This window comes from Haliaeetus albicilla, chromosome 10, assembly GCF_947461875.1.
Source record: "Haliaeetus albicilla chromosome 10, bHalAlb1.1, whole genome shotgun sequence".
Taxonomy (NCBI): Eukaryota; Metazoa; Chordata; class Aves; order Accipitriformes; family Accipitridae; genus Haliaeetus; species Haliaeetus albicilla.
The window spans coordinates 25889922-25901902 of NC_091492.1; the positions used below are offsets into that span (position 1 = coordinate 25889922).

At 42.3% G+C, this 11981-nt stretch overlaps 1 protein-coding gene across 1 annotated transcript; it reads left to right on the top strand.

Annotated features, from left to right (window-relative positions):
• Nucleotides 1-1769: 1769 nt before the first annotated feature.
• LOC138687545 (feather keratin 4-like) lies at nt 1770-4138 on the top strand. The gene is made up of 2 exons (XM_069795502.1): nt 1770-1815; nt 3756-4138. The coding sequence occupies exons 1-2, from the start codon at nt 1770-1772 to the stop codon at nt 4136-4138; spliced, it is 429 nt and encodes a 142-aa protein (XP_069651603.1).
• Nucleotides 4139-11981: the final 7843 nt, after the last annotated feature.

The following is an 11981-nucleotide window of genomic DNA, read 5'->3' on the forward strand; positions in this document are numbered from 1 at the left end:
TGAAGAAAAGAAGATAATGATTCAGAAGTGCCTGGTTTGGAGGAAAAGTAATTAGCACAGGTCCATCACCACCTGGTCATTGCTTTCCTTTTAGAAGGGTAACTGGTCACTCAGCTCAGGAGACCTCTGCCTGGTATAGACCTGCCCTCCATACAATATTCAGAAAGTTACTCTTCTACAGCTAAGTATAAAGTATGGTTGGAATTTATATGCAGAAATAATGAAGATTAGATAACCTGCTAGAAGTCAGCAAAGCCCTGCATTCTCCTCAGACCCTCAAGTGTCATGGCAGCATGAGTATGTATTATACAGTGTGCACCTTAAAGACTTGCAGATGGTCACTTTTCACAGTCATTTCCATGGGGTAGTATCTGCCTTATAAACACAGAAAGAAAATAATTGTAGATGTCTGGATTATAGACATTCTTCACCATCACTCATTCTTCCATCATCCCTTTGAGAATATGCCCTAACTCAGATGACCATTAGTGTTGCATTGGCAACCTTGACTGTCATCCATTTGGCTTTTTAAGGATTTAATTCCAGGGTATGTCATGGGACCAAGGAATGTGTGTTGCAACAGTTGGAGAGTAAGGGTAAGGTAAGGACTCCCCGTTACTGCATTCCAGGTCTGACAGATACTGGGGTTTTGGGGGTTTGCCCATGAAACTCATTTCATTTAAACTAATCTCATGGATCACTGCATATTTTGGGTGCACACCACAGCCAAATTTTCATCTGATTTCTTCTGCCTCCAAGTTAACCTTTCCCATTTGCAGTTTTGTGCTATATTAAGTATTTTTCCCAGCAGGTAAAATACTGTTCGGTGCTACCCTGTATAACACCCACATGAAATGGGAAATGACTACTGATGATTTCTAGAAGAGATGATTAAAGCTGAGGCCAAATAATTTACCAAAAGTCTCTTGGCAATTAAGTGAGCCTCTGGGAGGAGATCTCAGGCATGCCTTGTACTTGTTAGTGTTATTATTTATAATTATAATTGTATTATCTCTTTAGCTTATCTAAACAAGGTTGGCACCCAGATACCATGAAAATAGAGGGCTTGGACAGTCACTGCTGTCAGGAACCAATAAACGAAACCAACTAGTTTTAGGTATGGTGAAAGGAAGGATTACTATACCCACTGGGAGGAGCCTCCTGCAGCAAGTGCAGAGGGCAGGTTGTCCTTGCCCCAATGCACACAGGACAACTAGGGCGTTGAAAAACCTCTCCCCAAATTCTTGGCAAAGGTTATGCTGGAAATCTGCTCCAGACCACTGTGCCTTAACTGGGACATCTTTACCTTGCCCTGAGTCTACACTTGATGTTATTTTCTATTTTCCATGTTGTAGTTTCCTTGGCAGGTTCAGGAGCAAGACCAGGGTAATGTCTCTGTTTATAATAAATAGCAAAGAAAACCGAGCATTTCCACCTTGCCTGATAAATCCACAGGAGGGCAGATTACAGCTCACAGTAGGGCAGGGATATGGTTCCTTAAATGAGTTTTCCTGTCAAGGGGGAATCATCATATGTAATCTAATGCAGCTCTCCAATTACTAAACGCTGTAAGCATTTAACATATAAATCCTTTAAGATCATCAAATTTATACGTAGGTGCAGGAGGACCCCAGCATTTGACCACTCACTTTCATCTGTGGTCTGTTACATCAGGTGAGGAGCTGGATACAATTTTCCAATTGTAAATTTATTTATTGCAAACTCCTGTACATAGCTCGACCAGGATCCACTGTCTGAAAGGGTCCAACATGATGTTTCAGAACAAAGGAGTTGTTAAAAGCAGTACTGTTCAGAGTAACTTGTGCATGAGGCTAATTCCTTCCTAGCATTTCTAAGCAAGGGTTTCCTTGCCCTTTTTCATATTGTTTTTAACTAGGGCAATATATAATAATATTCACCATGAATGAAGTGGGATAAGAAGACTTCTACAGCCTGTAAGTCCCCCTCTCTCCACCACCCCTTCAAAACAGGCTGTAGAAACTCACTGTCGTGGTTTAACCCCAGCCAGCAACTAAGCACCACGCAGCCGCTCACTCACTCCCCCCCCATCCAGTGGGATGGGGGAGAAAATCAGGAAAAGAAGTAAAACTCCTGAGTTGAGATACGAACGGTTTAATAGAACAGAAAAGAAGAAACTAATAATGATAATGATAACACTAATAAAATGACAACAGTAGTAATAAAAGGATTGGAATGTACAAATGATGCGCAGGGCAATTGCTCACCACCCGCTGACCGACACCCAGCCAGTCCCCGAGCAGCGAATCCCTGCCCCCCACTTCCCAGTTCCTAAACTAGATGGGACGTCACATGGTATGGAATACACTGTTGGCCAGTTTGGGTCAGGTGCCCTGGCTGGGCATGAGAAGCTGAAAAATCCTTGACTCTAGTCTAAACACTACTGAGCAACAACTGAAAACATCAGTGTTATCAACATTCTTCACATACTGAACTCAAAACATAGCACTGTACCAGCTACTAGGAAGACAGTTAACTACATCCCAGCTGAAACCAGGACACTCACTACTAACATTACAAAAGCCCTTATATCACAGAGCTGCTTCTCTGTAGCTGTGAACAGGATGATCACCATAACTGAAGCACCCGAGGGCTGTGGTCTATAGATTTTTTTATTTTCTTTTTTTTCCCTCCACCTATTGAGGAAAAAGAGAGTGGCGATAAAAAGGGACAGAAAGGTATCTTGCCAAGGTGGTATAAAGGTCTCTAAGTTTCATCTCCCTTTGCAACTAAAAGGTTTGAAAACCTTTACACCAAGCATGACAAAATCAATATTTTTTTTTTTTAAAGTCTATTTTGTCAAATCAACAATCCTTTGTTCTACTGATCTATGTGCTTTGAAGCTTGCACAAGAGGAAGAAGGAAGCTAATTTCTGCAATCAGTAGAAAGAAACTAAGGGTCAATACTATCCCTATTTTGAGATAGAAGATTTTTGTAGGCTGCAACACAGATGTGGTACTATTCAACTAATAATTGCTTAACAGCAAACAATATACGAAGATTCCTCCACCCATTGACATGACAAATGCAGGAAAGTTTGTTTTGTAACCAGGAAGGACTGCATGCCCGAAGCATGGCTCAGACCCTGGAGCTGCTCTGAGGAACCGTATAAAAGTGCTTGGAGCACAGAGCTCTTCAAACCGCTCTTCTTGGCTTCTCCTTGGTGGTGAACTGAGTAAGTCTGACTTCAGCTAAATCTGTTCTATGAGTTTAAAAGCCACTTTAATAAGAGTTTTAACATACTTATGTCTGAGCACTTAATATGTCTTTGCCTATTATTGGAAGAATGTTATTTTCATAAGAAATGATTCTATAACTTCTTTGAGCTTGGCAGGCTTTGGAGGGTATGGGATTTATATGGAGAGAGAATGGGGCTTCAAAAGGTGTTTGCATGTTTTGGAGAAAGAATGCTTAATGATTTTATTTATACCTAGGAGTGCTTTGCAAATGAAGACATTAGTTTTAAGAACAGTTTTAAATAAATATTGCTAGGTTAATCATCATCTGTCCTTAAGGAGGCTTTGCTGACTTCTAACAGGTTATCTAATCTTCATTATTTCTGCATATGAATTACAATCACACTTTATACTTAGCTATAGCTATAGAAGAGGAACCTTCTGAATATTGTATGGTTTGAATACATGAGGGCTCCCCTTTGCAAATGCACCTGCACTGTCACCCCTGACTCATGCTCTCCCCACCCTGTGTGTTTCAGGCTTACTTCTAGCCAGAAAGATGTCTTCCTACATGCAGGCCTGCAACTATGGCAGCTACTCACCCTGCGATGTAAGCTGCCCCACGCCATACGCCAATGCCTGGAGCCAGCCCTGTGTCACCTCCTGTGGGGACTCCCGTGCCGTGGTCTACCCACCGCCTGTGGCTATCGTCTTCCCGGGCCCCATCCTCAGCTCCTGCCCTCAGGAGAGCTTCGTGGGCACCTCAGCCCCAATGGAGATAGGCAGCTCCTTTGGCTGTGGGCGCTCCTTGGATGCCCAGAGCTCCTTTGGGTCCGGTGCCTACCTGGGTGGCAGGTACTCCTACCCCTGCTATTCCCGCAAGTACACAACTTACCGTCGTGGGAGCTGTGGGCCCTGCTAAGCCCCACAGGTATTCGCTGGGGAGCTGGACCCAGCAAGGACTAGAGCAAAGTCTCAGTCCACAAGTGAGGAGAGGGACATGGCTTTCAGAGGGATATCATATCAGGCTGCAGCGGGGTGCTCAAGAGCTGGGCACACGCAGCCATCCTGAGAAAAAAGCCCAGACACTGTATTTCCCTTCCTGTTGGATTAGGTATCTGCTAACAAAATCCCAACTCTTTGTTTGAGGGGCTGTTTCCTTGAGAAATATAGAAAATGCCTTAGTTTAAATTCAAGTGGTTTATAGAAGACTAAACATCAGTGCAAATTGGATCCTGTATATTCTGGCCTCTGATATGGACTAATGTTTCATGGCTTTTGAGGTATAGTGGAAAAACTTCCCAATGCTCCGGTTTGATTGTAATGTACTGCAAATGTACTCTGTACTCTCTGGATTGTTATATTCTGCTGATATGAAGTCCTTGTCCTGTTTCAATTAAAGCTTATATTGCATCACAACATTTGCCTTATGGTTTCTTTTTCTCTTCAGCTTAAAACTATTGGACAATGATGCTAAAATGATGTTTCTTTTGAGACCTGGGCTCCTCTGGGTGTTAATCAACAGCAAAGGCCAAGATGTGTGTTGTCCACTTATCCACAAGATGTGGACATCCCTCAAATCTTTTGTAAGGATTCGTGGTGAAAGGAGTGGGATCAAACAATCATGCTAGACTGTTAGATCAGAGGTTATCTTCACCTTCCCACTAGCTTACAAAGAGAAAGGAGTTGCCCTCAGTTATCTTTGCTACATTTTAAAAGTGTATTTGCTGCTTAAAGTCTTCTGCTAATTGCAAATGCCAGTACTAGGAATAGATTTCCATTTCTATCCAGGGAAAGCCCTGGCTTCAGCTTCTGCATGGAGCTGGACCCAAACAGCACAGAAGCAGTGGTGTGTGCAGTGTGCTGTGGGTATGTATGCAGCATGATTTTCTCTGGCTATTAAGAGCATTCTCTTTGTGCTGAAACTGAAGGGCCAAAACTCTTATTTCTAATGCAACCAAGTCCTTGTGACTGAAAGAAAACTGCCTTTTGGTGACTACTGGAAACTTACTGTATCATCTGGAAGAGAAATAAGGGAGCTCAGAAGGAAGAGAAGTCTTTTCATTGAAACAGACGTAAGTGGAAAACTGAGGTGGAATGAACACCAGGTTGGTGTTATGCAATATGGCTTTTAATGGGCATGAGAAGCAGAGCTAACAGTTGCAATAACACAGCGAATAAAGACAGACACTTCAGGACCCTTTATATCACAAAGTTTGTGATATTAAATCATGCATTTGGAATGAGAATTTCTGCTTTCCTTATTGCAGCTGTATAAGTTGAGTTATATGTCCTATTTCTACCTCTTTACAATATATTCATTTTAAAGCAGAAATACTAAGGCAAATGAGGTATCCATTACTCTTGTATCATAGTGAAAGGCCACAAAACAAAGTACAAATTCCTATGACACATTAAACTGAACATGGTTTAACCTCAAGGGTATTGAGGACACCTCAATACTTGCAGTGCACAGATCTTTTTTTGTAGCTGAACATCCAGCCTATCCCCAGAAACAGTGCAATAAATACATAGGTGGGAAAGTATAAACAGAAGATGTCAAAAAACTAAAGTGCAAAAGGGAAAATATTCTTATATGTTGAGCTGCTTATATTTTTCTAATAAATAGCAAATTTGTTTGTAAATGGAGCTTTAGGGCAATGAAAATCTTCAGCTAAAGTGGGGAGAAAAGAAGAGTTTTGAAAAGGAAAAGTGGTTTAAAACATTATGAACTGTTTGACATCTCTCTAAAAAATTGCTTTTACTCTCTGCTTTAAAATTTAAAAGTTGAGATTTTGAAAGGAATTATTTTCCAGGTAGATTTTTTTTTTTTCTCCTTCTTCCTTGAAAAATTCTTTTTCTTTGCTGGACCCTGACTAAATTTTTTTTTTTTTTTTCCATCTGCATGTGTGTGTGTGTAACTATACAGTTTGCCCAGCTCTACCTGTATGCCTGTTTTTTGGGGCACTGCTGAGAGCTCACAGCTCCTGCTGGCTTCAGTCAAAGCAGTGAGCTCTCAGCTCTGCTCAGGCTTAGATTCAGTTTCCCATTCATGATTTTCTGCTGTGTTTTCCACATCCTGGTTGTTCTGTGCAGTGAACTCCCATGAAGTATTTAGCATGGCCTACAGCTTCCTCAGCTGTAGGTGCTATACCGGCAGTAAGAATATGGGCTACAAATTCCCCTTCCCAGTGATAAGTATCCAGAATTGTAAGGCCTGCTGTAATTACATGCACCCCCATAACCATTTGAGGAGCCCCTTAAGCCAACACCATTTCTATAGCCCCTGTAACCAAGACAGCCCCCAGAACCAAATGGGCAGCCAATGCTGTGTTGTCCACAGCTGCCCATGATGCTTTCCTGTGGGCAAGAGCTCAGAATCAGTCCCAGGAAAGTCAGGACAATGGGTGGTGAGTAGGTGACAGCTCTGGAGTCATCACAGGATGTCACGCACAGCTTGTTGCAGACATTGGCCAAGGGCTGAGGGTAGGTCACCTCACATGGGCTGCTCTATGGTATGCATAGGTCTCTGCAGTAAGACATCGGTCTGGAAAGCAGATAAGTCTGAAACACAGGGAGGAGATCAGAATAACACCTGAACCCTTGCAATTGGTGCACAGCCCCTTGCAGTGAAGGCTGTCACCCACCAGCCCCTTCCTGCATCTGGGATGAACACAAGATATGAGTGACAGAGAAGTTTGGAGGGCAGCTGGGTGCTCTGCTAAGGCTTGTGGATAGATTGCTTTCTGTAAAAAGCCAGCCTAAAAAAACCCCCAAGTTTTGTCATAATTCCAAGCTAGACCTGATTCTTTCTGTTTTAAAATACTGTTAGAAATTCTGGCTACTTCAGAGCTCAGCAGAAGTACTAACTAAGCAACAACTGTGTGACATTTCTGTGGCCATGCCTGGAGCCAGTGCAGAAGCAGAAGCCTGCCCTCAGGAGCTCTCTGATGGGATGTCCTGTATTTATTAGGTGAGTTCCTGAGTCCCTCAGGGTACTGACTGCAGTGCATCTTCTTGCCTCAAGCCATAGATTAAATACAGAATAAGAAGCTCCTTTCACACAAATATTTGCAGTCAAGGAGCCCCCTATAGCAAATGGTCAATGGCAACAGACAGGGTCTGGAGCTAAAATGTCTTGTTCTATAAAGAAGGGGAGCTGCTATTTGAGATTAGACCTCGGCTCAGCCTGGCCTACTGCTTTCTCATTTACAGATATTCTAGTTTCTTTTAATTTTCTGTAAAAAAATATTCAGTGCTGGTGCACTCAATTATGGAGTTCTTCTGCTAGGACAAAGTTGTGCCCTATTTTGAAAACTGAGTCTTTCTATGTATTTCCACCTGCCCAGACCTTAAACATTCACAGGAGACGTGAATCTGTGTACACGTGAAAGGAGAAAAAGGGTTAAAATTTTAAACTTCCATAGCTGAATATGAAAGAATGAACATTTGGTTAGATGAGAATCTGGCTAAATAACCATCCTAAAAAATAACCTCCAGTATCAAAGTATTTCTATAGTGAGACTGTACAAAGTAGAGGAGAGAATTTACACCCCCACCTACTCAATGCAAAGTGTCTAAAACCCATATGGGTCTCTAAGTCCCACATTAAAAGCCCACAATAGGCTGCTTGCAGTAGACACTTGTTTAGAGCAGACAGCTATAGCAATTCTGAGAGTAACAAAGCTTTACACCAAAGCCAAAACTAAAGATGTAACAGTCAAAAGAATAAGTCCTATCAGACTCACTTGATCTACTGATGAGAGAAAGTTAGGAGAAGTGGGTAAACAGCCTTGAGCTGCAAGTGCTTTTATACAATTCCTCCAACTACCTGGAGGCTAGAAGACCTATTTGTCGGTGATTATCTCATTTACTTGCAAATCAGATGTTGTTGCTTGGATCATTCCTTCAAGTGCTGTAATTATCTTTCTTAGGGTTAGCTGTTAGTTCTGAGCCCCATACAGTGACCCATCTGACAACTGACTGAGGCAGGCTTCTTCATGATCGCTAGTTGTAGCTGACAACGTTTCTTTTCAAAGAAAGTGTGCAAAATTCCTCATTAGATTTTGAAAACTTTGGCTTGAATTCCTTGGTCAATGTGTTGAAGAAATACAAATCCTCCAGCTGGAAGCAGAGCTGGAGACTAAATAAATCTGTGGACTCTCCATTTCTATGGAGAATTATAACTTCTTTATACAATGAAATAACAAGCAAAGTTGTCACCGGAAAAGGAGGGCTTATATCATTTGTACTATATATGTTTGATTAGGAGACCTTAATTTAGCACACTACAAGGCTGGTTTTCAAACTTTTTTAAACAATGTAAGCCCAGATTTTACGTAGGGTGATCCTCTTAGGTATCTTTTCAATTGACAGAGCAAATTTACCCCATATAAAGACCAGTAGGTTCATAAATTTAAGACTTTGGTTTTAGTATAGCAGAGGAAAAAATTGTCTTCTATGGCAAAGAAAATAACCTCGACCTGCAGAGCTATGAAGGGTCTGCTTTGGAGGATAATAAGATCATGTTTTAAAGCGAAACTATTACTCATTATCAAGATCTAAAACTGCAGCAATGTGTCATTAATTTTATTACAGTAGAACTCTGTATCTACAGCATGTTAATCACACAGAGGTGCTTTGAAGTCCTTTATTCTGTGAAAAAAATTAGAACAACCCAGATAAGTGTTGCCTAGAGCTTCATCATAACCATCCCACATAATTTAATCATAACCTATGCCATAAAGGACAGGGCTTAAATTGTTAAGGGTGTAAACAAACACAGGAGAGGAACGAATTGCATCAAGGCATGTTTCTGCTGCCCAGCCTACACGCAAGGCATTCTGTTTCATCCTGCCAAATCAAATGGCAAAATGCCGGCTCAGAAAGCTGTATTATCCCACCCATCAGGGTCAGCAGTGCAACTCACAGCCACCATGGCAATGGACCTTATCCGAAGGCTGGGAGAAAAAGACAGGAGAGTTTGTGTCTGGAGAATGGAAGGTCTCTGCCAAGACCTTCATAACCATGGTTATCACAACCAAAGCCTCTGTGAGCATGTCATTTTTGCAAACCAAGATAACTGTGCGTTTGTTATCACCCTTTATCCTTACGTCATGGGGATGCTGCCTTCAGTCAGCCCTAAAGTAGATAAGGATGGTGAGGTACCATGTGCTGTGCCGGGAGTGTGTTAACATCACCAATTACAAGCACCCAAGTTGAACAGCTACTGCCCTGGGCTCATTCCTGTGGTGATCACCTGAGAAATTAAAAGAGAAGTAACAAAATCATCCACCACAGCAGGCAGAGATCTTTGCAAGGGCAGAAGCTTTGAGGGGCCTGTGACTCGTTGACCTAAAACCTGCCAAGCTGGTTAAAAACTTGCCATTGCGGCCAGTGGAGAGAGTGGGACATTCCTCCAAAAATGCAGAAGAGCAGCCAGAGATTGGAGGTCCCAAAACCTCCTTTTCACTGGACTACAGAGGGAGTCTAGCTGTCTGGCTTAGCCCCAAATTAGGTGCTTAAAGCAAATCCCTCCCACATTTTGTCTCACTTAGCACAGAAAGACTTCTTTGGGGGAGAGAGAGTTGAGTCTCTGTAAGCCTGAAACATGCAGCAAGGAGCTGTAATGATAAAACAGTAAAAATAATGGACAGGAGTGAGTGAATTCCTGACCACTCTTCAATATGGTTGACACCTTTCTGGGGAATCAGCAGAAAATTCCAGATTAGCACTTATGGACTTGTTACCTTAATATGTAGCCTGTAAATTCCAGTAATTGTTAGATGCTCCAGTTATCTTGGACAACCTAAAGGAACAGATACTGCACAAATGCAGGCCATGAGACATTGCCTTTCCTGAGGGGTTTACTTCCTATAAGCATAAAATAATAGTATGCAAAATTACAGGAGACAGATTTATAGAACTAGTAGTGATAGTTATATTTAACAATTAATAGGTGCAAGAACAGCAGTGGCTGTTAAGAAACAGTGCTCATGCCAATCCTTTTAAAGCTGACTTTAACAGCATTAGCAGTGCCTTTACTAACATTTCCCTTCAACAGTCCTGCTTCCTCTGGTCAGTGGTTTGGTCTCTAGCACTTATGAGCCAGCAGCAATAACAAATGAGTAATTTATAGCATGAAAATACAACTTTAGGGATGAGTTTCCAGTAGTTTTGATGATGGTTTGCTGACTGCTGCCAGGGGAAACTGAAGTTGGTTTTATAATGGGGAACATGTGCATTGTCCTTCCATATCAGACCAAACCAGCTCCCCCTCCCTGACCCCCTGCATGCCTTGGAAAGAACAGGATGGGCACACTGGTGCATAGCCCCTGGCTCAGGACCCCAGGAATGTCCTGGCATACACCCACAGCTCAGGCTAGATGCTGCAATTGTGTGCAGCACCAAAGGCTTCTAAAGAAAGCCTAAGAGCCAGAACTGATGAATTCTGTAATAACATATTTATTGTCCTCCAAACACCCATCAATTAGAACCGAATAGAGTCACCACTGGGAAGGATCCCAAGCTGTCATTATGGGGAGCCTTCAGCCTCTGATTGTCTCACAGCTCTTTCCCACTCCTCATCTCATTCCCAGGAAGCTAAATGGGCTTCCTAGCTGAGTTTCAAGAACACCACAGTGTCAGAGAAGCAAACACCCTGGCACACCCTCCCAAAGTGCTAGAGAAAAGCAAAGTACAACATTGAAGCATCCTCCAGGCAGCAGCGACATGCAGTGCAGCTTCTTCCACCCCACTGCTGGCTCCTGGCCATAGCCACCCTCTCAGCTGCATACCTAGGTGAGGGCTTGGCCCATGGAGTTGAAAAAAAAGCCTCCAAAACAAAGTCAAAAAGTTTTGGTTTAACTGACAATGTGACCGCCAATTCTAAGGCTTTCAGTCATAACCTCCTTGGGGAAACATCACTAGTGTTATGTTTTAAAGAGAAATGATTAGTCAACACTGGGGTGTCTTACTCCAGCAATTACCAGGATGGTAATAACCCCGCACGTCACCACAGTTAGAGAACCATCATTGTTAACATCTCCTGAAATGCCTGTTCTGAGCAAGCCCAAGACTTTCCCAGGCTGTTGCTCCAGGGATCTTTGTAGTGACTCATCATAATCTAGAGGTCGTTTTGATGCACTGGCAGCAAACTGGTCAACAAAGAGAAAAACAGGAGTGGATTAAGCGTAGAAACACAAATATTCTTTATGGCAAAGAATGATGAGTAATTCCAGGGCAGAGCTCCAACCTGACCTTTTCCGATTAAGTGCAGCCACCATCACCATGAACTTTGTCACCATCCTGGCTTCTCCATGTTAATTACACCATGTCTTTTTCTCCATCCACAAATAGGGTTTGATCCACATGTATGGAACTTGTTGTGGTTAGATATGGTTTTGGGTGGTGTTCAGCTCCAGATGTGCATGTTTGAAAGAATATTTTCAAGTCAGGTCTCTCTAGCTTTCTTATTTGGCATAGATCTATTGTTTATGCCACTTTAGAGCGTGGTAGTTGACTATTGTAGGCTGGCATAGAATTGTTACAGGAAGGGAATAGTAACTTGCATCATGGGAGGATCTACCTCTTATGCATTACCTTTGCAAAATAATATCTTTCGGTTTATTAGCATGCCTTACTGACTCAGGTTTTGGAAACGAAAGAGTATTGCCTTGAAGATTTGCAGGGCTGATTCATGTGCAAAGATTAAATCTTGATGATGGATATGGCATTGTGAGCACTGTACTTGCCCAAATGTGTGG